The 24725-nt window shown below is 44.5% G+C and overlaps 1 protein-coding gene across 4 annotated transcripts in view; it reads left to right on the plus strand.

Annotated features, from left to right (window-relative positions):
• LOC115462835 (ubiquitin-associated protein 2-like) overlaps window positions 1-24725 on the plus strand; it is a 473475-nt gene that overhangs the window by 417914 nt on the left and 30836 nt on the right. For all 4 annotated transcript variants that reach the window (XM_030192869.1, XM_030192870.1, XM_030192871.1 and 1 more), the window contains 2 exons: window positions 13868-13967; window positions 14087-14194. In XM_030192869.1, coding sequence (XP_030048729.1) covers window positions 13868-13967; window positions 14087-14194 — 208 coding nt within the window. The remainder of the gene's footprint in view (window positions 1-13867; window positions 13968-14086; window positions 14195-24725) is intronic.

The following is a 24725-nucleotide window of genomic DNA, read 5'->3' on the forward strand; positions in this document are numbered from 1 at the left end:
TAGAATTCACTCAGAGGCTGCCAAAAAAGCAAGTAAGATGCTAGAAATTATTAGGAAAGGGATACAAAATACGACCAAAAATATGATTATGCCTCTATATTGCTCCATGGTGCAACCTCACCTTTTCAAAAAATCTTTTCTTGATTGAGCAGAAGCAGCTGAAATTACAGCAACAGATTCAGCGGCAATTTTTTTCTTCATATTCTCATTTATTTTTATTTTATTTTTGTTACATTTGTACCCCACACTTTCCCACTCATGGCAGGCTCAATGCGGCTTACATGGGGCAATGGAGGGTTAAGTGACTTGCCCAGAGTCACAAGGAGCTGCCTCTGCCTGAAGTGGGAATCGAACTCAGTTCCTCAGTTCCCCAGGACCAAAGTCCACCACCCTAAGCACTAGGCCACTCCTCCACTCCTTCTTTATCAATGCTTTGCATCTGACTTGACAGTTTCTTATGTTGCTTCTTATTTTCTTCATTCAGATCCTTTTTCTATTTTTGTGAAGGATGTTCTCTTGGCTCTAGTAGCCTCTTTCACCTCACCTTTTAACCATACTGGCTGTTGTTTGCTCTTTTTGTCTACCTTTGTTAATATGTGGAATACATCTAGTCTGGATTCCCACGATGGTATTTTTAAACAACATCCATGCCCAATTTAAAATCCTAAACTTTGCATCTGACCTTTTCAGCTCCTTTTTAACCATTTTCCTCATTTTGTCAGTCGTCCTTTCGAAAACTAAAAGCAGCTACAGTAAAATTCCTTGGTGACTTCACTCAAGATAGTTCAGATTTGATCATTTTATGATCACTGTTTCCCAACGGATCAAAGCATTGATAAAGAAGGTTAAATGAGAATATGAAGGGAGGAGTCAAGATGGCGATCTGAGCTTGAGAGGGCGTCGGAGGAGTGCGCTGTAATTCTCCGATTTTTCTTTGAATTCTTTCACAATATGCCTCATACTAAGAGAAAGGGGGTGGTTAAGGGTTTCCAATCATCAGCCCTTATACCTACCCCCACTCAGCAAACGCTGCAACGCTTCTTATCGAGCACCCCAGTTGGAACCGGCGAGAGGGACCCCGCAGTTGGAACGTCCGGAGGAGCGGCGTCTCCATTAGGGGCTGAAACATCGCTATCCCCGCCGGAACTTAGTCAACCGCTTTGTCCTGCTAATCTTCGGGCCATGCAGGAGGTCTCAACGGAATCGGAAGTCGGTGACCGAAGGGCCTCTGACGGTGGTGCACAGCCCCAAGCAGCAGAAAAGACGATCATGGAGCTCGCTGCTCCCCAAGCGGTAACCTTACAAACTATCAGGGCAGCGATACAAAATTTAACCAAGGCAGTTGCTAAAACATCCCAAGACACTGCTTTATTAATAAATAAAGTAGATTCTTTATCGCTGGCTTTGGAGACTGTTAAACAAGAAGCGAAAACTCAAAACATTCAAATACAAACTGATATGACATCTCTTAAAAATGTTAGATATGTTAATAGTGGATAAAATGAAAGTTGCTTCAAAGCTGGAACAAGCTAGAGAACTATAATAGACGACTAAATCTTAGGATTTTAAATTTTCCTATTTCTATTGGAATTTCACCAATGGATTTTCTTAAATATCTTCTTGAAATTCTGGCATACCCACAGTCTGCTATTCCGCCAATTAATAGAATTTATTACCTTCCAGAATCTAAACAGTCTGAGGTGAATCCAATAGTTAATGATCAAAATCCTGAATTAAATCTTCAAGATATTTCAGCTTTATTGGAGGAATCTATTTCAGAAGTGTCTACTCGAAGGACTTTACTGATATCGTTTGTTTTTGAACAAGACTTGAAGGCTCTTTTGAAATTATACTTCAAAAATTCACAAAAATTATTTTGTGGACAAAAAGTGTGGATCTTTCCAGATGTGATGAGAACTACGCAGGATCGAAGAAGAACTTTCCTAGCTTATAGAGAAGAAGTTAGATCTTTAGGAGCTACCTTCTTGTTAGCATACCCTTGCAAATGTTGTATAAAGTACATGGGGAATAAATATATTTTCTTTGATCCAGATCAGCTTAAAAAGTTCATAGAAAATAAGAAATTGCCCAGATAGTTGGTGTAAAGGTTCTAAGGGAAATATAAAGATACAGGGGATTTGTGGATCAGGCCATTTTTCCTTTTACCTATATGTCATTAGACTCCTTATTTGAGTACTCCTCCCAAACTGATGGTGGTTTAAGGAAGCTGAGTATTTGCCTTTAGTATATCTTTTTATTTCTTTACAATTGATACAAAGATTTTGTTGTTAATAATTCTGGCTATTACTACTTACTTTTGTAATTACTGCTGTGTTGCAACTTATAAGTTTATTTTGTAAACTGTAAGAAACTAATAAAGAATAATTTTTAAAAAATGAGAATATGAAGAAAAACTTGCCGCTGAGATGAAAACTCATAGTAACACTTTTGTCAGGTATATCAGATGCAGAAAGACTGCGAGAGAATCTGTGGGGACTGTTAGATCAGGAAGGAGCACTCAGGGAGAAGAAGGCCATAGTGGAGAGATTGAATGAATTCTTTGCTTTGGCTTTGATGGAAGAAGATGTAAGAGATCTACCTATACTGGAAATGGTGTTCACGAGTGACAATGTGGAGGAACTGAAAGAGATTTTGGTGAACTTGAAAGATGTACTGAGTAAAATTGACAAAGAGTGATAAATCACCTGAATCAGATGGTATACACCCCAGGGTATTGAAAGAACTGAAACATAACATTGCTGATCTGCTGCTAGTGATCTGTAACCTGTTGTTAAAATCGACCTTCCATATCATCAAGCTGATCAATCCATAGACTGGTGGGTTGTGTCCATCTACCAGCAGGTGGAGATAGAGAGCAAACTTTTGCCTCCCTATATGTGGTCATGTGCTGCCGGAAACTCCTCAGTATGTTCTCTATCTCAGCAGGTGGTGGTCACACACAGCAGCAGCTCTGGCTAGGCCTCCAAGCCTAATCCTTAGGTTTTGTTGAGGCCTGGGGTTGAGGGCTCTTTTGAGCAAGTGCAAACCTGGTGGTGCCAGGTCCCTCCTTTTCTCCCCCCTCCCACTGGCTCCGTTTAAAAAAAAAAAAAATTTTTCAACGTCTTTAAAGGCGTTTAATTCGACGTTTCTTTAAACGTTCATTGCAGCTACTCACTGGGACACCAGTTCGTTGCAGCTCGGAGCGGCAAGCAGGTAATTTTACCTTTTTATAGCGGGCAGGGGGTTCCCCGATTCTTCTCCTCGTGGCATATGGCGTCGGAGGGCGAGGGCGCAAAGGGTCGCTCCCCGGATCGCTGGAGCGCTTCTAGAGGGGATGCGGGGGTTTTACAACCTGATTCGCCCTTGATGGGTGACAGTTTAGTGACCGATGAATGTCCCGGTCGTTCCTCCGGCGTGGCGGTTTTTTCCCGCCATAAACGCCCATCCCCCGCTCCTCGCCTCCGCCATCTTGGCCGGCCACGCGCTCGGACGGCTTCTTCGTGGGCCGCCCTTGAGGTTGGAGACAATGCCATGAACGCCCTTAATTTGGGCGACGGCACAAGCGGCTAAAGTTAAGCGCCGTTCTTCCCGCGCGGCTCCTTCGCGGAGTTTCGCGCCGGACGCCATTTTGGATGCGCAGCATGTCTCTCCCCCGCTATTGCGAGCGCCGGTTGAGAGTGCATCTAGGGCTGTTGCCCAGGCTGCGGAAGTGCACAGTCTGGGGGGTTTCTCCCCCGAGTTTGTTTTGCTGCTGCATCAGGCTTTCCTCATGCAAAACGCTGCCCCTGCTCCCTCTTCTGATAAAGAGGTTGAGGTTCCCAGAGGTAAACGCCCTCGGGTTGATTTCCAGGCCTTGGAGGACTTTGTCTCCTCCGATGTAGATGAGGGCAGCGTGTCTGAGGTCTCCCAACGGTCCTTTGCGGATTCCTTGGAGGAGATAGATCCCCGCTCGGATGGAGCGGATGACCCCTCTGCAGCGCGGCTTTTTAGCCCAGAGGATTTGCCCAACCTGTTTTTACAGGCCATGGACACTTTGAAGATTTCCTCTCCGGAGGACGTCTCTCCCTCAGCCCCTGTTGGCTCTGCCATTATGCTGGGGACGAAGCGCCCGCCTAGATCCTTCCACGTGCATGATGCCATGCACACCTTAATTGCGGCTCAATGGGATGTCCCGGAAACGAGCCTTAAAGTGGCTAGGGCTATGTCCCGCCTCTATCCTTTGGCTGTGAGTGAACGTGAGGCCTATCTGTGGCCTACCGTGGATTCTTTAATCACTGCGGTGACTAAGAAAACGGCGTTGCCGGTGGAAGGTGGCACGGCCCTAAAGGACGCCCAAGACAGAAGATTGGAGGCGGCCTTAAGGTCGTCCTTTGAGGCAGCTGCTTTAAGTTTGCAGGCCTCAGTTTGCGGCTCCTATGTGGCCAGGGCGTGCCTGACTATGGTGCAGCGGGCTTCCCCCTCGGATCTTTCCTTGAGGGCTGATTGGCCGGCCCTGGAATCGGGCTTAGCCTATTTGGCAGACTTGCTGTATGATGTCTTGAGAGCCTCAGCTAAAGGCATGGCTCAGACAGTCTCTGCGCGGCGGTGGCTTTGGCTGAAACATTGGTCTGCTGACCACGCCTCTAAATCCCGCCTGGCTAGATTGCCTTTTAAAGGCAAGCTGCTCTTTGGGGTCGAGCTGGACAAAATCGTGACCGATCTCGGCACGTCTAAGGGCAAGAAATTACCAGAGGTCAGGGCTCGGGCTAGTACTCGTCCCGGTACCTCCAGAGGACGGTGGCTGGAAGCCCGTCGGTACCGCCCGGGCAAGTCGGGTTCCTCTGCCCCCTCTTCCTTCAAGAGGAATTTCTCCCCCAAGCAGCATTCCTTTCGCAGAGACCGCCGTCCCGGAGGTGCTCCCTCCGGTCCTCCCCCAGGGTCTCGTACCCAATGACGGGGCCTTGGTCCACGCCCCAGTGCAGATTGGAGGACGGCTGTCCTCGTTTCTGGGCGAGTGGACCACTATAACTTCAGACGCGTGGGTGCTGGAAGTCATCAGAGACGGCTACAAGCTAGAGTTCTGCCAACCCTTAAGAGACGGGTTTGTACTCTCTCCCTGCAAGTCTCCGGTCAAGCTGTGGCAGTGCAGCAGACCTTGGACAACCTGATCCGCCTGGGTGCGGTCGTTCCGGTGCCAAAAAATCAGATTGGCAAGGGACGTTACTCCATTTACTTTGTGGTTCCAAAGAAAGGAGGTTCTGTCCGGCCTATCCTCGACCTCAAAGGGGTCAATCGGGCCTGGAAAGTGAGGCACTTTCGCATGGAGACTCTCCGCTCTGTTATAGCGGCAGTGAAGGCAGGAGAGTTCTTGGCTTCCTTGGACATCAAGGAAGCGTACCTGCATATTCCCATCTGGCCTCCTCTCCAACGCTTTCTGCGTTTTACAGTCCTGAGACGACACTTCCAGTTCAGAGCCCTCCCTTTCGGGTTGGCTACTGCTCCGCGGACCTTTTCCAAAGTAATGGGGGTCATAGCGGCCTTCCTGCTAAAGGAAGGAGTACAAGTCCATCCTTATCTGGACGACTGGTTGATCCGAGCCCCCTCTTATGCAGAGTGCGGCAAAGCTATGGACCGGGTACTTGCTCTTTTGAGCTCCCTGGGATGGATCATCAACTGGAAGAAGAGCCAGCTGCGCCCGACTCAGTCCCTGGTGTATCTGGGAGTTCGATTCGACACCCAAGTGGGCAGAGTGTTCCTGCCAGACAATCGGATTGTCAAGCTTCAGGCTCAGGTGGACTAGTTCCTAGTAGCCTCTCCTATTCGGGCTTGGGGACTACGTGCAGCTGTTGGGCTCTATGACGGCCACGATGGAAGTAGTGCCCTGGGCCAGGGCTCATATGAGACCACTACAGCTATCTCTGCTGCTGCGCTGGACTCCGATGTCGGAGGATTATGCTGTGCGCCTTCCCGTGGACCCAGCAGTGCGCAAGGCGCTGAGCTGGTGGACGCAGACAGACAAGTTGTCTGCAGGATTGCCTCTGGTGACCCCGGAGTGGATTGTCGTCACGACAGACGCCTCTTTGATGGGCTGGGGAGCCCACTGCATGGGAAGGACAGCGCAGGGGCTCTAGTCTCCTGCAGAGGCAAGTGGTCTATCAACCTCCTGGAACTCAGAGCCATTCGGTTGGTGTTATTGGAGTTCATCCCGGTACTGGTGTTGTAGCCTGTACGGGTCCTGTCGGACAATGCCACGGCTGTGGCCTATATCAACCGCCAGGGAGGTACCAAGAGCGCCCCTCTAGCCAAGGAGGCTATGAGTCTTTGCCAGTGGGCGGAAGCGAACCTGGAGCAGCTTTCAGCGGCCCACATTGCCGGAGTCATGAATGTCAAGGCGGACTTTCTCAGTCGCCATACCTTGGAGCCCGGAGAGTGGCAACTATCTGCTCAGGCGTTCTTGGACATCACGAAGCGCTGGGGCCAGCCGAGCCTAGATCTGATGGCGTCATCGGCCAATTGCCAAGTGCCGCGCTTTTTCAGCAGAGGACGGGACCCTCGATCCCTGGGAGTAGATGCTCTTCTCCAACAGTGGCCGACACAAGAGCTCCTCTATGTGTTCCCGCCCTGGCCCATGTTGGGCAGGGTGCTAGACCGGGTGGCAAAGCATCCCGGCAGGGTAATCCTGGTGGGTCCGGATTGGCCCAGACGTCCCTGGTATGCGGACTTGATCAGGCTCTCAGTCGACGATCCTCTGCGGCTGTCAGTGGAGCAGGGCCGGTTACATCAGGGTCCCGTGGTGATGGAGGATCCCTCTCCCTTTGGTCTTACGGCCTGGCTATTGAGCGGCAGCGTCTGAGGAAGAAGGGCTTCTCAGACAAGGTCATCGCCACTATGCTGAGAGCGAGGAAACGCTCTACTTCTACTGCTTACGCCAGGGTTTGGCGTATCTTTGCAGCATGGTGTGAAGCAGGCTCACTTTCTCCCTTCACTGCTCCAATTTCTTCAGTGTTGGCGTTCCTGCAAGAAGGTCTGGAGAAAGGCCTGTCGCTCAGTTCCCTTAAAGTCCAGGTAGCGGCTCTGGCTTGCTTCAGGGGCCGCCTGAAGGGTGCTTCCCTGGCTTCGCAGCCAGATGTGGTGCGCTTTCTCAAGGGAGTTAATCACCTGCGCCCTCCTCTGCACTCAGTGGTGCCTGCGTGGAATCTCAACCTGGTGCTAAGAGCATTGCAGAAGCCGCCTTTTGAACCCTTGTCGAGGGCATCTCTGAAAGACCTGACGTTGAAAGCAGTCTTTTTGGTGGCTATCACTTCAGCCAGAAGAGTTTCCGAGCTCCAGGCGCTCTCATGTCGAGAGCCTTTTCTGCAGTTCACTGAGGCAGGAGTGACTATTCGCACAGTGCCTTCCTTCCTGCCCAAGATTGTTTCTCGCTTCCATGTGAATCAGCAGCTCTGTCTCCCTTCCTTTCGTAGGGAGGACTACCCAGAGGAGTACTCTGCTCTTAAATATCTGGATGTGAGACGAGTCATCTTCAGATACTTGGAAGTGACCAATGATTTCCGGAAATCGGATCATCTGTTTGTCCTGTTTGCAGGTCCTCGTAAGGGTCTGCAGGCTGCTAAGCCTACAGTGGCAAGATGGGTCAAGGAAGCCATTGCAGCGGCTTATGTGGCCGCGGGGAAGGTGCCGCCTATCCAGCTGAAGGCTCACTCCACGAGAGCTCAGGCGGCCTCGATGGCAGAGGCCGGATCCGTCTCCTTGGAAGAGATATGCAAGGCGGCAACTTGGGCTTCGGCTCATACATTCTCCAAGCATTACCGTTTGACTGTGGCTGCACGGGCGGAGGCCCGGTTTGGAGCTTCAATGTTGAGGTCAGGGATTTCAATGTCCCGCCCTGGGTGAGTACTGCTTCGGTACATCCCACCAGTCTATGGATTGATCAGCTTGATGATATGGAAGGTAAAATTATGTATAATCATACCTGATAATTTTCTTTCCATTAATCATAGCTGATCAATCCATAGCCCCTCCCAGATATCTGTTCTGTTTTTATTCTGGTTGCATTTCAGGTTCAAGTTTAGTCTTCAGTTATTTCAGAAAGACTTCGTGTTCAAGTTCTTTCACTTGGATTCTTCAAGAGTTGAGACGAGTTTGTGTTACAGTGAGCTGCTGCATTCCTCTCCCCTCCATTTTACGGGGCTGGATTGAGACATAAATTCTGCCGGCACTCCCTCCCGCTTCGTGCGGCTGTAGGGCAGCTTTGTACCCCTCCCGCTTCGGCGGTGTTAGGGTCAGTCAGCTCCTCCCGCGGTTGCGGTTGCAGGATAAGCCAGATCCCCCCGCATCGGCGGGTGTGGTGTCCCTCCCCCGCTCCGCGGGGATGAGCTGGACGGATTCCCCTCCCCCACTTGTGTGGGGATGAGCTGGGTTAATTCCCCTCCCCCGTTTCGGCGGTGGTGAGCTGGGCAGAGTGTCCCTTCGTGGGTGTAATTCTCTAAGTGCTGAGTCCTGCGGATGGAGCTTTGATATCGACATACTGAGGAGTTTCCGGCAGCACATGACCACATATAGGGAGGCAAAAGTTTGCTCTCTATCTCCACCTGCTGGTAGATGGACACAACCCACCAGTCTATGGATTGATCAGCTATGATTAATGGAAAGAAAATTATCAGGTATGATTATACATAATTTTACCATAGTTCCTGAAGACTGGAGGGTGGCCAATGTAATTCCAATTTTTAAAAAGAGTTCCAGGGGTGATCCTTGAAATTACAGACTGGTAAGCCTGACTTCAGTACTGGGGAAAATAGTGGAAACTATTATAAAAAATAAAATTACAGACAAACATGGTTTAATGGGACAGAGTCAGCATGGATTCGGCCAAGGGAGGTCTTGCCTCATCAATTTGCTTAATTTCTTTGAAGGTGTGAATAAACATGTTGATTAAGGTGAGCCCCAGTTGATGTAGTGTATCTAGATTTTAAGAAAGCTTTTGACAAAGTACCTCATGAGAGACTCCTGAGAAAAGTAAGGCGCCATGGGATGTGAATTGGTTATTGGACAGAAAACAGAGTGTAGGGTTAAATGGCTATTTTTCTCAATGGAAGAGGATGAATAGTGGAGTGCCACAGGGATATGTACTGGGACCAGTGCTGTTTAACTTATTTATAAATGATCTGGAAATTGGACGATGAGGAAGGGGATTAAATTTGCAGATGACACGAAACTATTCAAAGTTGTCAAAATGCATGCGGATTGTGAAAAATTGCGGGAAGACCTTAGGAAACTGTTAGACTGGGCATCAAAATGGCAGATGAAATTTAATATAGACAAATGCAAAGTGATGCACATTGGGAAGAATAATCTGAATCATAGTTATCTGATACTAGGGTTCACTTTAGGAGTCAGCACTCAAGAAAAAGACCTAGGTGTCATTGTAGACAATACTCTGAAATCTTCTGCCCGGTGTGTGGCGATGGCCAAAAAAGCATACAGGATGCTAGGAATTATTAGGAAATGGATGCAAAATAAGACCAAGGATATTAGAATGCCTATGTATCACTCCATGGTGCGACTTCACCTTGAGTGTTGTGTTCAGTTCTGGTCACCGTATCTCAAAAAATATATAACTGAATTAGAAAAGGTTCAAAGAAAAGCTACCAGAATGATAAAGGGAATGGAACTGCTCCCATATGAGGGAAAGGCTAAAGAGGTTAGGGTTCTTCATCTTGGAAAAGAGACTGCTGGGGGGTGGGGTTATGATTGAAGTCTACATTATCCTGAGTGTTGTGGAGCGGATGGAGGTGAATCGATTTTTCACTCATTCATAGAGCGCAAAGACCAGGGGGACACTCAATGAAATTACATGAAAATACTTTTAAAACAAATAGAAGGAAATATTTTTTCACTTAAAGAATAGCTAAGCTCTAGAACTTGTTGCCGGAGGATGTGGTAACGGCGGTTAACATATCTGGGCTTTTAAAAAGTTTGGACAAGTTCCTGGAGGAAACGTCCATAGTCTGTTATTGAGATGGACATGGGGGAAGCTACTGCTTGCCCCTGGGATTGGTAGTGTGGAATGGTGTTACTAATTGGTTTCTGCCAGGTACTTGTGACCTGGATTGGCCATTGATGGTAGCAGAATACTGGGCTAGATAGACCGTTGATCTGACACAGTATGAATATTTTTATGTTCATGTGGGAAAGAGGAACCCAAACTATAGCTAAGTGATGTAAGGTTCCACTTTAGGAATCAGGGAACAAGGATATAGGTGTCATCGTTGATGGTAATGTTGAAACCCTCCGCTTCTCTGTGCAGCGGCGGCTAAGAAAGCAAATAGAATGTCAGGAACTATTAGGAAAGGAATGGAAAATAAAAATGAGAATATTATAATGCTTTTGTATCACTCCATGGTGAGACAAAAACTTGAATACTTTGTGCAGTTCTAGTCAGCATATCTACAGAAAGATGTAGCAGAATTAGAAAATGTACGGGGGCGTGTTAAGATGGCGCCGTAAGCGGTATCGTAGGAAGCAAGCTCCTGTCCTCAACTGCCACTATTAGTAGATTTTTGCTTGTATTTTTCAACTATGCCGCATACGAAACAAAAAGGGACGCTCCGGGGAGATCCCTTACCTCCGGTAACGTCCACTCCGGTAGCGGTTGGTTTGGAGCGCTTCTTCCCCGCCTTGTCCTAAAGAAGCGGAGCGGAGTCCTTAGCGGGGCGAGCCGGTGAAGAGGCTCCCCCACTGGAAACTGAGATATCTTTCTCCCCGCCAAACTCTGCGACGCCTCCTTGCCCTGCGACAACGCTGAGTCGAGCGGGGTCTCGGAACCCGGAAGGGGCGAAACCGAGGAGCCCAGAGGGAAGCTTGACTCTCAAAAAACAACTGGGGTTGCAGGAGAAATGGAGGTGGGCTTGGATAGGATCTGGAAGAAGTTATTGGAAATGGACATAACCCTGAAACAATCATCGGAGGAGGTAAAGTCATTGAGTTTAAAAGTACAGGAGGTGAAGAGCTCCCTAGATACTGTGAATCAAGATTTCTCATTAAAAAGTGAGGCCTTACAGAAAGAGACCAAGCAAATAGATGAATTCAAGGTGGCTGTGATTAAGGATACCATGGACTTAGGAAGGAAGTTAGAACAAGTTGAGAATTATAATAGGAGATTAAACCTTTGAGTCTTAAATTTTCCAAGGATGTTGGGTGTATCACCAAAAGATATGTTTTGTAGATATTTGAAAGAAAATTTGCAATTTCCTCAAGAAGTGTTTCCCCCATTGAATAAGATTTATTATATACCAACTACGATGAAAAGAAAGGATACAGAAAGCCCAACAGACTTAAAAAATGTTACAGCCATTTTGGAACAGACAATTGAAGCACCTGAAAGAGGGACCTTGATTGCCTCATTTGTTTTTCAGCAGGACTTAAACGCAATAATGCGTCTTTACTTTAAATCATCCAACCGGATATTTGCGGGCCAGAAAATCTGGCTCTACCCAGATGTGAGTAAATTTACTCAGGAAAAGCAAAAAAAAATTCTTTCTATGAGGTCTATAGTTTTGGAATTAGGGGGCTCTTTCCTCCTGGCATACTCTTGCAAATGTATTGTTAGATTAAATCAGGTAAAATATGTATATTATATTCCTGATCAACTCCAGACCTCCCTAGATGGTAAATAGCTGCAGAGATATAAAATTAAGGGACTTACGGAACCATAATTTACTTTTAAATGTTATTGTAAAATGGTGTTAAACTTCACTTATTCCTACCCCCCCCCCTTTTTCAGTTAGAGGTCTAATGAAGCCAATTATGTTTTGCTATCGATGTGGTAGTTTTTCCTTTCTTTATCAAGTAATTACTGGCTGTATTACAGTATGCAGTGCTGGTATCTCTGTAAAGTATATAAAATCAATAAAAGTTATATGAACATATATGAACATAGAAAATGTACAGAGAAGGGTGACAAAAAACGATAGAGATAATGGGACTACTTCCCTATAAGGAAAGTCTAAAGCAGCTAGGGCTCTTCAGCTTGAAGAAGAGACGACTGAGGGGAGATATGATAGAGGTCTATAAAATACTGAGTGGAGTGGAACAGGTAGAAGTAAATCGTTTGTTTACTGTTTCCAAAAATACTAGGACTAGGGGGTACGCAATGAAGCTAATAAGTAGTAAATGTAAAACAAACCAAAGAAAATATTTCTTCACTCAATGTGTAATTAAACTCTGGAATTTGTTGCCAGAGAATGTTGTACAAGCAGTTAGCTTAGCAGGATTTAAAAATGTTGGGACAGTTGCCTAAAAGAAAAGTCAATGAGCCATTGTTAAAATGAACTTGGGAAAATCCGCTGCTTATTTCTAGGATAAGCAACATAAAATCTGTTTTACTGTTCTGGGATCTTGTTAGGTACTTTTGACCTGGATGGCTACTATTGGAAACAAGATATTGGGCTAGATGGACGATGGACCATTGGTCTGACCCAGTATGGCTCTTATGTTCTTATATTGTACTGATAATGTGAGGCTGTGATCACTTAATTGCACTCACTCCTTTTTATGAGCTGACAATGTTTTCTTTATCTTGATCAATAAACAGATCTTGAAAAAGCAATTCTATGAAAGTTGTTGCTTTAGTGCATCAGAGAATTATTTCATTCCACAGGGAGTTTGTTTAGGGTAGGTAGGTGTAAGTAAGGCTAAATATCTCTCTGGTTATAGCTTTGGCATATGGCCTTAGAGTTATATTTACCTTAAAGATCTCTAAACTGCAGCAGTGACACTACTTGATGCTGTGATTATTGTCGGGTCAAGGAAAATTAAATTATAGTTAGAAGTAAGCTGTGTTTTAGTTTTGTATGTCAGTATAGATGAGTCACATGACTTCCGTGTGCAAGTGTGGGTCAAACAAAACTCCAGGGCTAATGTAAGGTTTGTTTCTATATCATTCATCTTTTGGTGATGTCATTATATCAGAATGTGGATGATGTGCCAAGGAATCAACAACAGCAGACCACAGAAAGAGTCATTCTGAGCTTTCTAATCCATTCCTCTAGGCCTTAATTTGATGATTTTTTTTTTCTTGTTAATCAAATGGACGAGGCAGGCACACCTCTTCTTAATTTGTGCCTTGAGTTCAATTACTGGAGAAGCTCCTTTGTCTTCTCTCTCTGAGTTTATAGTCCTGTGCTATGAGTATTTTGGAACAGTACTTAAAATAAAGAGAGAAGAATTCTGTCCTGTTTTTTCACCCTTTTCTTGCTTGTATGGCTGACATTCCATTAATTGCCCTCATAGCTTAGCTAAGACAGCATAAGTTGAAGATGAAAGAGGACAGACTTCTTCATGAAAAGGGTGGTGAATACATGAAATGACTTCCAGGTGTGGAGGTAGTGGAGAGGACTATTATCTGAATTCAAGAAAGATTGGGACAAGTACATAGAATCTCTAAGGGAGAGGCAGAGATAGTAGATGGTATGGATAGGCCATATGGTCTTTATCGGCCTTCATTTTCTATGTATGATTATTCTCCTGTGGCACTATGTTTTTTTTAAATATTTTATTAATTTTCTTAGTAAAGAAACTCAGACTACAATATTGTTCTCATAACATTTTATATGATCTGTCTATCTCACTTGAAAATTAAACATTCAGCCAATCAGGTAGCTGACTTGGCCAACCTGATATGGTTCATGGTAAATAAACATCAGACGTAAGCATTCATTATTTTCGACAACCTTCAGAACTGGAAAAGTGATATGGTCTTTCTTTACTGGTATCTTTAACACATCAGTGGTGGTATGTGAATGTCTGTTTAAAAAGAAATGTAGCTTGGTGTGCTTGTTGATGGCTTCTCATTGTTAATATTTGTCTTCTGCATGTTGATCCCCAGGTACCGCCAGCATCAGCCAAACAGCATGGGGTGAACTTGAACACCGCTTCCACTCCCTTTCAGCAGGCGAGTGGTTATGGACAACATGGTTATGGGACAGGTAAGATTATTGGTGTACTACTTCCTATATATGCTTGTCCTTGATTTGATTTGCCTTTCCTGTTGAGCTGTGCTAAATTTTGTGGGGGGGGTTTTCTGTGTCTTTTGATGTGCTGATAGGTTACGATGACTTAACACAAGGAACTGCAGCTGGAGATTACAGCAAAGGAGGCTACAATGGGTCTTCTCAAGCACAAAGCAAATCTTCTGGTACCGGACCTGGGAAAGGTAGTGATGAAGAGATTTGGGTTAGAATGCCGGCCTGAAAAGGTTTGGCTAAACACTGATGGATATTAGTTGTTACACTTAGCGAAAAGGAAATGGCAAAAATTCCACTGTAGGGCAAGACAATTTTCAGAGCTGTAAGAGTGAAGACAAAGGGATGACATTTATCCAGGAGTAAGAAGAAGCTAATTCAGTGTCCCGTTTACAAAGCGGTGGTAAGCTGAACACAGGCTTAACGCTCGCTAAAAAGGAAGTACTGCTGAGCTACCACAGCAACCCAATGGTACTTCCCACCCCCCTGCGTGCCGTCATATATTTATTTTTGTAACTCCAGTGTGTACCCGGCAGTAATCAGGCAGTGCCGCATGCTGCCTGGTTACCACAGGGTTAGCGCGGGAGCCTTTACTGTTACCTCAGTGGGTGGTGGTAAGGGCTCCCCCCTGAAATGGCTTCACTTATCACACGGCCATTTCTTTAAAAAAAGAAAGACCTATCTTTTACCTACAGTGGTAAAGGGGGGCCTTAGCGTGCATCAAAAACACGCCAGCGCAGGCCCTCTTGCTGCAGCTTGGTAAAGGGGCCCTCAGCCATTAAAATGGTGCTTTTGATTGCTATAATTCCAAAATGGCAAAAAAAGAAAAAAATACTATAAAAAGCTACCAGCTTGCAGACTAATACATGCATTCACATACTCAAGTACAACAAAGTCTGCTGTCAAATCACAGAATTAAAAATTCTTTCAAGTGGAGGAAAGACTTCAGTAAAGCAGCGCTAATTTTATGGCATAGCTGCTGCATAACACATCATTAGTCAGAAAACCTCTTCCCTCCTATTTTTATTTTTTGTATCTAATTTTATCCTTTAAATGTGTGTTAATTTAAAACACCAATTATAATACAACTCTGAAGCTTTGGCAATAACATTTGTAATTCTAATCAGCACGGCAATGTGAAATTAGGAATGCAGTGGGTTATTTATTTATTTATTTGTTGCATTGGTATCCCACATTTTCCCACCTCTTTGCAGGCTCAATGTAGCTTACAATACACCATGAATGGTGAAAATAAGAAAAATATATATTTAGTATTACAGAAGGAACTTTGGTAACATGATATTGATAAAACATGATAGTAGTTTAACAAGCAAATATTGTAAGACAGTTCTGGAGATATGTATAGGAGTTCACATTTGTTGATCTTTGTGGTATGCCTTGTTAATGAGATGGGTCTTCAGTAGTTTGCGGAAGGTAGTTAGTTCATAGATCGTTTTTAAGTTGCGCGGCAGCGCATTCCAGAATTGTGTGCTCAGGTAGGAGAAGGTTGACGCATGCATTAGTTTGTATTTTAGACCTTTACAGTTGGGGAAGTGAAGAGTAAGGAATGTGCGGGATGATTTTTTAGCATTCCTGGGTGGTAAGTCTATCAGGTCTGACATGTTGGCTGGAGCATTTTGTGAACTAGGGTGCATGTTTTGAATGTGATGCGTTCTTTAAGTGGGAGCCAGTGTAGCTTTTCTCGTAGGGGTTTAGCACTTTCATATTTTGTTCTACCAAATATTAGTCTAGCTGCAGTGTTCTGGGCTGTCTGATTATTTGCTCTTTGCAACCAGGGTAGAGTGCGTTGCAGTAATCTATGTGGCTGAGTACCATTGATTGTACCAGGTTGCGGAAAACGGTCCTTAGGAAGAAAGGTCTCTTTTTAATTTCCACATTGAGTGGAACATCTTTTTGGTTGTGTTTTTCGCATGATTCTCGAGTGTTAGGTGTCGATCAATAGTAACTCCAAGAATTTTTAGGGTTTCTGAAATTGGAAGATTCAGTTTTGGACTTACTAAGCAATGTTGTCTTATCCTCAGGAGCTTAGCCGAGATTGGGTGGCAGAGCCGGTGGTGGGAAGCAGGGCTGGTGGTTGGGAGGCAGAGATAGTGCTGAGCAGGCTTATACGGTCTGTGCCAGAGCCGGTGGTGGGAGGCGGGACTGGTGGTTGGGAGGCGGGGATAGTGCTGGGCAGACTTATACGGTCTGTGCCCTGAAGAGGACAATAACAAATCAAGGTAGGGTATACACAAAAAGTCTTTTTCTGCCGTCATCTACTATGTTACTATATATGTATCCTTACCCCTATTCCAAAGAATCAGAAGGGTGATATGGGAGATGTTGGAAACTATAGACCTGTGGCCTCTATTCCTCTCCATATTAGGAGGCATTGTTGCAACTCAATTTACAAACTATCTAGTCTAGAACAGTATAATTTATTGCATCCTAATCAGTCAGGGTTTGGAAGAAGTTATAGTTCAGAGACTTTACTGGGTATTTTAACAAGTGATATTAGAAAAGATATGAGTTTTGGTCAACAGATATTGATATTGCATTTTGATTTGGTGATGGAATTCTTCTGGAGGTTTGAGCTCCTTTGGTATTGGAAGTTGTGCTGGATTAGATGAGAGGATTTATTAAGTATAGATCCTACAATATAAAGATGAATGAGGCTTCGTCAAATGAGTTGAAAGCAGATAGTGGGATGCCACAAGTTTCCCCCCATCCTCAATATTATGTAATGCCTTGATGTCTACCCTGGGGGGTTTTTTATGGAAAAAGAGGGTATGTATTGTTTCTCTTATGCGAATGATATTGCATTATATTTTCCTTTTTTAAAAGATGAGGACGATGTCAATTCATTTATTAATTGCAGTATTGTTTTAGTAGAGAGATGGGCGGCCTGCTTACATCTGAAGCCAAACTGAGATCAAACAAAATTTTTAATTATAACAGCTCCCCATATTGATATTGCTGAATTATAACTGGGTTTTGATGGTTCTTATCTGAAAATGGAAACACAATTAAAAATACTAGGTGTTGTGATGGATAAGCATTTGTCCCTGGAAAAACAGCCTCAGGTTGTGATTAAAAGAGCATTTAGTGTTCAAAATAAAATTGAGACATATTGTTTTAATAAGGATAATTTTGGAATGTTAGTGCAATCTTTGATTTTATTGCAGATACATTACTGTCATGTTTTATATGTGAGTTGTAGCACTTTAGTAAAGAAGAGATCACAATCTGCGCAAAATGTAATGGCTAGATTGATTCTATCCAAAACTAAATATGAAAGAGTGACCCCTTTGTATGTTGAATTATACTGGCTTCCAGTGGAGGCAAAGGGAATTTTTTTTTTGTTACATTTGTACCCTGCGCTTTCCCACTCATGGCAGGCTCAATGCGGCTTACATGGGGCAATGGAGGGTTAAGTGACTTGCCCAGAGTCACAAGGAGCTGACTGTGCCTGAAGTGGGAATCAAATTCAGTTCCCCAGGACCAAAGTCCACCACCCTAACCACTAGGCCACTCTTCCACTCCAGTTATGTACTTTGGTTTACTCGATACTGTATGGAACAGTGCCTGGGTATTTGAGTAGTAGGATTTTATTTCCTAATTATATGAATAGGAGATTAGCAGGTAATTATCTGGACTTAATATTTTCATCACCAAGAGGAATCAGATATAAGACATTGCATGAAATTACTCTACTATATTTATCAGCAAAATGGTGTAACGACTTACCAACTTAAGTAAGGATTATCTGTTGCTACCGAATGTTTCGAAAGACTTTGAAAACGTAATTATTTGAAAAATATGTATTAGGTAAAAGATAGGATATGAGCCATTCCTTAGCGTCCCTCCAGACCAGCCCAGAATGTGACTGGTGGTTGTGCACGCCTTCCAGCAGGTGGAGACTGAGAAAAAAACTGTGACTCTAGAGAGAGCCAATAAGAGCCCTTGGCAACAAGAGAAAGATCCAGTAATCTCAGTCTCCAGCAGGTGGAAGGTGGTGAGCCCTTCAGTCTCATTCTTTATATTATATTATATTATATTTATGTTATATTATATTTTTTCTATTTCTTGCTGTAATTCTGTTTTAATATCTTGGTTTGGGTGAATTTATTTCTGCTGTGTATTCGGATATATATATTTTTTTAAAAGCCTGTTATTTAGAGGCAGATGCCCGTGGGGGGTCTATTAGCGCCTCTGGGGTGTCAAACTCGGGAGGCTGGGTCCCTTCTCCCATGTCCTCCCTGGTATTCTTTTAAGCTGTGCTTGAGTGAAAAAACAAAACAAAAAGAAATCAGCACAGAAAGGCAGTTTCCTTAAGCTCTTCAGGGGAAGAGCTTTTGAGGCAGGGAGAGGCAGCCACGAGAAGAAGAAAAAAAAAGACAAGCTTTGATTTTGGTTCTCTGCCCTTTAATTTCTCTTTAAACGAGCAAGATAGCTTCTGTTTTCTCTCTGTGACAGTTTGTTGTTTTTTCTGGCTCCTGTTTTGGTTCGCAGTTGGCTTAGGCAGAAGCAATGGCAGAGAAGTTCCGCCGCTGTTCAGTCTGTCAGCGGCAGGGAGTCGGCTTGAGCGGTGCTTGTAAGTTTTGCACCCCGGTAGATGCTTCGTCGAAGCAGGGTCTGTAAAAAATGGGGGGGGGTCCAATTCAGCAGTTTTAAGTGCGGTCGAGTCAGCCTTGCTGGCAGTGCTGATTTTGGCGGGAAACACTGACATTTTGTCTTTCCCTCTAAATACTGCATCCCTGCCTGCTTTACCGGCCTGTCTACCAGCTCTGCCTCAGACTCCTGTTTCTTCAGCGGGTGAAGGTGGCTTCCCGCCTGACTTTGTGGTACAACTATAGTAATTTTTTTTTATTGTTCAAAGCTGCTCCAGGAGAGGCTTCATTGAAAAGGTCTTAGGAGGGCCGAGCAGCGGTTGCTAAGTGGCCCAGGCAGTTTTGGGATTTAGAAGAGGATTTTTCTTCTGATTTGGACCAGGAAATGCCATTTTTGGAGGAGACATAGGTGTTTCCGGAAGGTCATTTTCCTGAGGACCTCTGTCAGCTGGAAAGTGGTGCGGAGCCTCTCCCTGCGGGGGAGGATCCTTCAGTGGTGAGAATTTTTCATAAAAATGACCTGTAGGAGCTTTTCTTAGGTTTCCAGTACCTTGCGATTTGAGGAGCAGGAGACTCCAGTGGCGGAGTCCAGAAAGGTGGATTTACTGGTGAAAGGTATTCGTAGGCCAGGTAAGACTTTACCAATGCATCAGGATATTAGGGACATCATTCAGGCACAGTGGGAGGTGCCGGATTCTGCCTTTCGTCTTGCCAGATCCATGCTTAGGCTTTATCCTGTTCCGGATTCAGACAAGGATCTTTTACGCCCTCCAGTGGTGGATGCCGTAGTGTCCGCAGTCACTTAACGAAATACGGTTCCCGTGGATGGCGGGACGGCTTTTGAGGGATGTCCAGGATCGCCGTATAGAACTCTTGTTAAAGAATAGTTTTGATGTTTCTGCTCTGGCAGTGCAGGCTGCTATCTGTGGTTCTTTAGTAGCAAGAGCCTGTTTTCATTGGTCTGAAAAGGTCTTGGACCGTTCTTCTGATGATTTTTCAGCGATAGATGCCGAAGTGGCAAAGTTGAAAATGGGTTCAGCCTTTTTGGTGGATGCTCTTTACGACTTGCTTTGGGCCTCTTCTAAGTCTATGGCTCTTTGCGTGGCAGCCCATCGCTCTCTTTGGCTTTGTGGCTGGTCTGCGGATGCGGCTAAGTCCAAGCTTAGTAAATTTCCTTTTAAGGGTTCTTTTCTCTTTGGCAATGAGTTGGATAAGCTGCTGCATAGCCTGGGTGAGGCTAAAGTGCCAAGGCTTCCTGAGGATCGTCCCAGGGGGCCTGGACATGGTGATTTTTCCGGCCGTGGTAGGGGCCGTGATTTTCGGTATAGACCAGGCAGAGTAGTTCCATTTCAACGATCCAAGTTTTTTTCAGAGGACCCACTCCTTTTGGGGTGGTCTTAGAGGCGGTTGGGAAACAGGAAATTCTTTCTCGTTTTCCTCCCGTCCTCAGCAGTGAAGGTTTGCAGGCCCAGCCTCCGGTTCAGGTAGGAGCTCGGTTGGCGCAGTTTTATGGGAGGTGGGCCCAAATTACTTCAGACCAGTGGGTTCTAGAGGTTATTCGTGATGGGATTCACCTTAGAGTTTGCTCGTCCTTTGTCAGACGCTTTTGTGGAGTCTCCCTGCCGTTCTCTGTTCTCAAAACCAGGGCTGTCAGGAACACTCTACGCAGACTTCTCGACCTTCAGGCTATTTGTCCAGTTCCTTTGGCAGAGCAGCGTCTAGGACGTTACTCCATATACTTTCTGGTTCCCAAAGCAAGAGGGTTCCTTCAGGCCGATTTTAGATCTCCAGATGGTCAATCGAGCCATCAGGGTGCCCTCGTTTTGTATGGAGACTTTGCAGTTGGTCATTGTGGCAGTGCAGACCGGGGAGTTTCTGACGTCGCTCAACCTCACAGAAACCTACTTGCATATCCCTATTCGACCGGCACACCAACGTTTCTTTCGGTTTGCAGTGCTCAGGCCAGCATTTTCATTTCGAGGAGTTGGAGCAAGAAGCATCACAGCTGTTACAGTGGTCGGAGGTGCATCTGTTGGCGCTGTCAGCGGCTCATGTGGCAGGAATTCAAAATGTTCAGGCAGACTTTCTCAGTCGAAACATGCAAGATCCTGGGGAGTGGGCTCTAAGCAATGTGGCATATCGGGTGGTGGTGAACCGTTGGGTATTCCCCAGGATGGACCTGTTTGCTCCCTGGCCGACCAGTCTTCTTTATGCCTTTCTTCCCTGGCCATTGATAGGGCGTCTACTTCAGAGAGTTGAGATGCACAGGGGCCGTCTGATCTTGGTGGCACTGGATTGGCCTCGCAGACCGTGGTACGCTGATCTTCAGCGGCTTCTAGTAGAGGATCCGTTCAAGCTCTCGGTCAGGCAGGATCTTTTGGCTCAGGGCCCGGTGTTTCATCCAGATCTGGGTCGATTCTGTCTTAAGGCCTGGCTCTTGAGCGGGCGAGACTAACAAGAAGGAATACTCTGCTAATGTGATTGCTACTATGCTTCGCTTTCGTCAGCGTTCTAGCTCTTTGAATTATGTTTGGGCCTGGTGTGAGGAGCTCGGGATAGCTCTCTTTCGCGCGTCCGTCCTGCAAATTTTGGATTTTCTGCAGCATTAGTTTGACAAAGGCCTTGTTTTGGCTTCTCTTAAAATGCACATTGCAACTCTGTCATGTTTTCGAGGTGTTCAAGGAAGATCGCTGGCTAGCCACCTGGATGTGTTCCGTTTTTTAAAGAGGGGTTAACCTCCTACGTCCTCCATCTCACTGTTCTGTTCCCCGCTGGGATCTTAATTTGGTACTCTTGGTTCTTACCAAGCCTCCCTTTGAGCCTTTATCTTCTTGTACTTTGAAGGACTTAACCCTGAAGGCATTGTTTTTAGTGGCTATTGCCTTAGCTAGGAGAGTTTCGGAGTTGCAGGCTCTTTTGTGTAGGTCTTCGTTTTTTAAATTCAGCTTGGATCGAGTGGTTTTAAGACCAATTCCTTCTTTTCTGCCCAAGGTATTGACTCATTTTCATTCATCTCAACTGGTGGTGTTGCCTGTTCTAGGTTCTTTCTCCGGTTTGGAGGAGCAGCGTCTCTTGAAGCATTTGGATGTCAAGAGTTCTGAAGCATTATGTCAAGTCTACGGAGGAGATTTGTCGGTCCAGTCATTTGTTTACTCTCATCGGAGGTTCACACAAAGGGCTTATGGCTTCTAAGCCCACTATTTCTTGTTGGCTTAAGGAACTTATTGCATCAGCTTACCTTCTTTCTGGGAAAGCTGTTGTGGAAGGAGTTAAGGCTCACTCTACCAGAGGTCAGGCTACTTCTTGGGCAGAGCGCTGTCTGGTGCCTCCAGAGGACATTTGTATGGCATTCCTTTTCTAAGCACTATCGATTGGACCGCCTGAGTCATCAGCAAGTTGTTTTTGGGGCACATGTTTTGATGGCGGGGCTGTTAGAGTCCCTCCCATCATCTTACTGCTTTGTTACTTCCCACCAGTCACATTCTGGGCCGGTCCAGAGGAACGCTAAGGAAGGAGAAATTAGACCTTACCTGCTAATTTGCTTTCCTTTAGTCCCTCCGGACCAGCCCAGATCCCTCCCTTTAGGTATTATGTGTCTTTAAGAGTTAAGTGATTGTTTTCTTGGGAGCTGTGTTGCTGGTTTCATTGTTAAAAAAAAAAACCCACAAATTCTATGGTTCAGTATGTAACCTTTTGTGCATGATATGCAGGGGGCATGTCATTGGTCACATTATCGTTGGTGGAACACACCCTGCGTTGGCAATGTGCTGGTGGGCTGCTCAGGCTTTCGTATGCATGGACCATTTACTTATTGTTTTACTTCCTTCTGCTTTGGTACTTTGTTACTGGATCTTTCTCTTGTTGCCAAGGGCTCTTATTGGCTCTCTCTAGAGTCACAGTTTTTTTTCTCAGTCTCCAACTGCTGGAAGGCGTGCACAACCACCAGTCACATTCTGGGCCGGTCTGGAAGGACTAAAGGAAAGCAAATAATTCTGCTGTGTATGTTTCTTTGACCACATTCTTTGGCAACAGATTCCATAGCTTAATTATGCACTGTATGAAAAAAAAAATGTATTTATCTGCTGACAATTAGTCATTAGTCTTCTGTGCAAGCTAGAAATGTCATGAGAGATTTCTCTCAGGAAGGTTCAAGAATTGGGAGAAAATGCAATACTATTATCAAGGGTCAAAGAAATTCTATCCTCCTTGTTCTTCTCCCTTCAGTTATTAGATCAAACATGCTCGGTTCAATGGTACAGAGTTGTCACATTTACAGGACATGCAAGAAAATAAAATGGGATAGAGTGATATTCCGTCTTTTGAACTCGGCATCCTGTCTTGACCAGTGTGGTCCCTTGAAAGTCCTAGCACATTTTAGTAGGCAGATCTGTTTCATGATAGAGATATTGATTCTTAAAATTCCTTGGCTAATTGGGCAAGTTTCTGGAGAAGAGGAGTGGCCTAGTGGTTAGGGTGGTGGACTTTGGTCCTGGAGAACTGAGGAACTGAGTTCGATTCCCACTTCAGGCACAGGCAGCTCCTTGTGACTCTGGGCAAGTCGCTTAACCCTCCATTGCCCCAGGTACAAATAAGTACCTGTTTACAATATGTAAGCCGCATTGAGCCTGCCATGAGTGGGAAAGCGCGGGGTACAAATGTAACAAACAAACAAAAGAGGTTCATTAACAAACCTTTTATAAACCTAGCTATATTACTGATATCTTCTGGCAACAAATTGCATATTTTAATTGTGTATTGAATGAAAATATACATTTTAAGATTTGTTTATATCTGCTACCAGTTTCATGGCAAGTTTCTTAGTCTTACTACTATTTGAAAGGATAAGGAGCTATTCAGTCAACTTATTAACTATTTTGGCACTAAGGTATAAGGCGGTATATAAAATGAATAATCCAAACCCATATTTTTATAAACCTCTGTTACAACCCTTTTCTCCAAGGACAAGCAGGCTTGCTTCTTCTCACAAGTGGGTAGACACCATCCCGCATCGCCCAGTTCGGCAAATATGCCATAGAAAAATTGAGTAATCTAGTTAGAGACCTATTATATATAGTGTGGAGATTATTATTATACACAATTTCAATATTATCTCAAACACTCTCTCATATTAGTTTTCATAAATAGTCAATGCTACCACGTTTCAAGCTCCAATATTCGTTCATCACTAAGTCTTTTTATTTTTAAAGCTAAACGGGGATCCCATCTTTTGCCTAATTCGTGGACTTACTGAGAGAAACCTGATATTCCTGATTTATTTATTTATTGCATTTGTATCCCACATTTTCCCACCTCTTTTGGGCTCAATGTGGCTTACAATACATCATGAGTGATGAAAATATATTAGAAAATAGACATTTAGTGTTACAGAAAGATCTGACCATCTCAGAATTACAGGCCTCTGAAATGAAAACAGTAAATCCAGAGCAAGTAGATTGAGTTTTGTCATTACATTAATCTTCTAGTTCTTGTGCATCAAATCCAGTTGAGTGGAAAATAGGTCAGAGCACAAATTGTGGTGAACAAGCTTAAAGAACAGTTCAAAGATTTTTGGATTTAATTCATATAAAAGACTCCTTGCATCCAGTGCTTTGCTACGATAGGCTAATTTGTCCTCAAAGGGTGTTGATGTCCTCCATTTGCACTCTGTTCATCATAATGATCACTTACTGTTTGCTAATGCAGGGGTAAACAAGGGATGGGAAAAGAGGACATAAGAAAGAAGTAGTGATGACCAGTAGAAGGAATAATGAATGGCTCAGGAGTCCACCAAATATAATATAAATGCAAATCATTCTGTTATTTCTTTTGGGGGTTTTTGTTAATTATTATTTGTAAGCATTTCATTAAAAAAAATCAAGTAAATATACTTGTACAGAAAAACTAGAGTAGGACAAGAAAAGTGTTTCACAAGTACCAAGAAACAATAAACAGGAAGACAAGCCTTCTATCTCAAATTATTCCCGATTATCTCCCATTTCCAATCCCAGTAGGGAATCCAATAGCAATCAAGGAGAGAAAAGAAAGATTTTACCGATATTAAATAATGAGGGGAAAAGAAGCACACTGTTAGACATAAGGAGTAGCAAACTAA

The sequence above is a fragment of the Microcaecilia unicolor genome, chromosome 2, assembly GCF_901765095.1.
Source record: "Microcaecilia unicolor chromosome 2, aMicUni1.1, whole genome shotgun sequence".
NCBI lineage: Eukaryota > Metazoa > Chordata > Amphibia > Gymnophiona > Siphonopidae > Microcaecilia > Microcaecilia unicolor.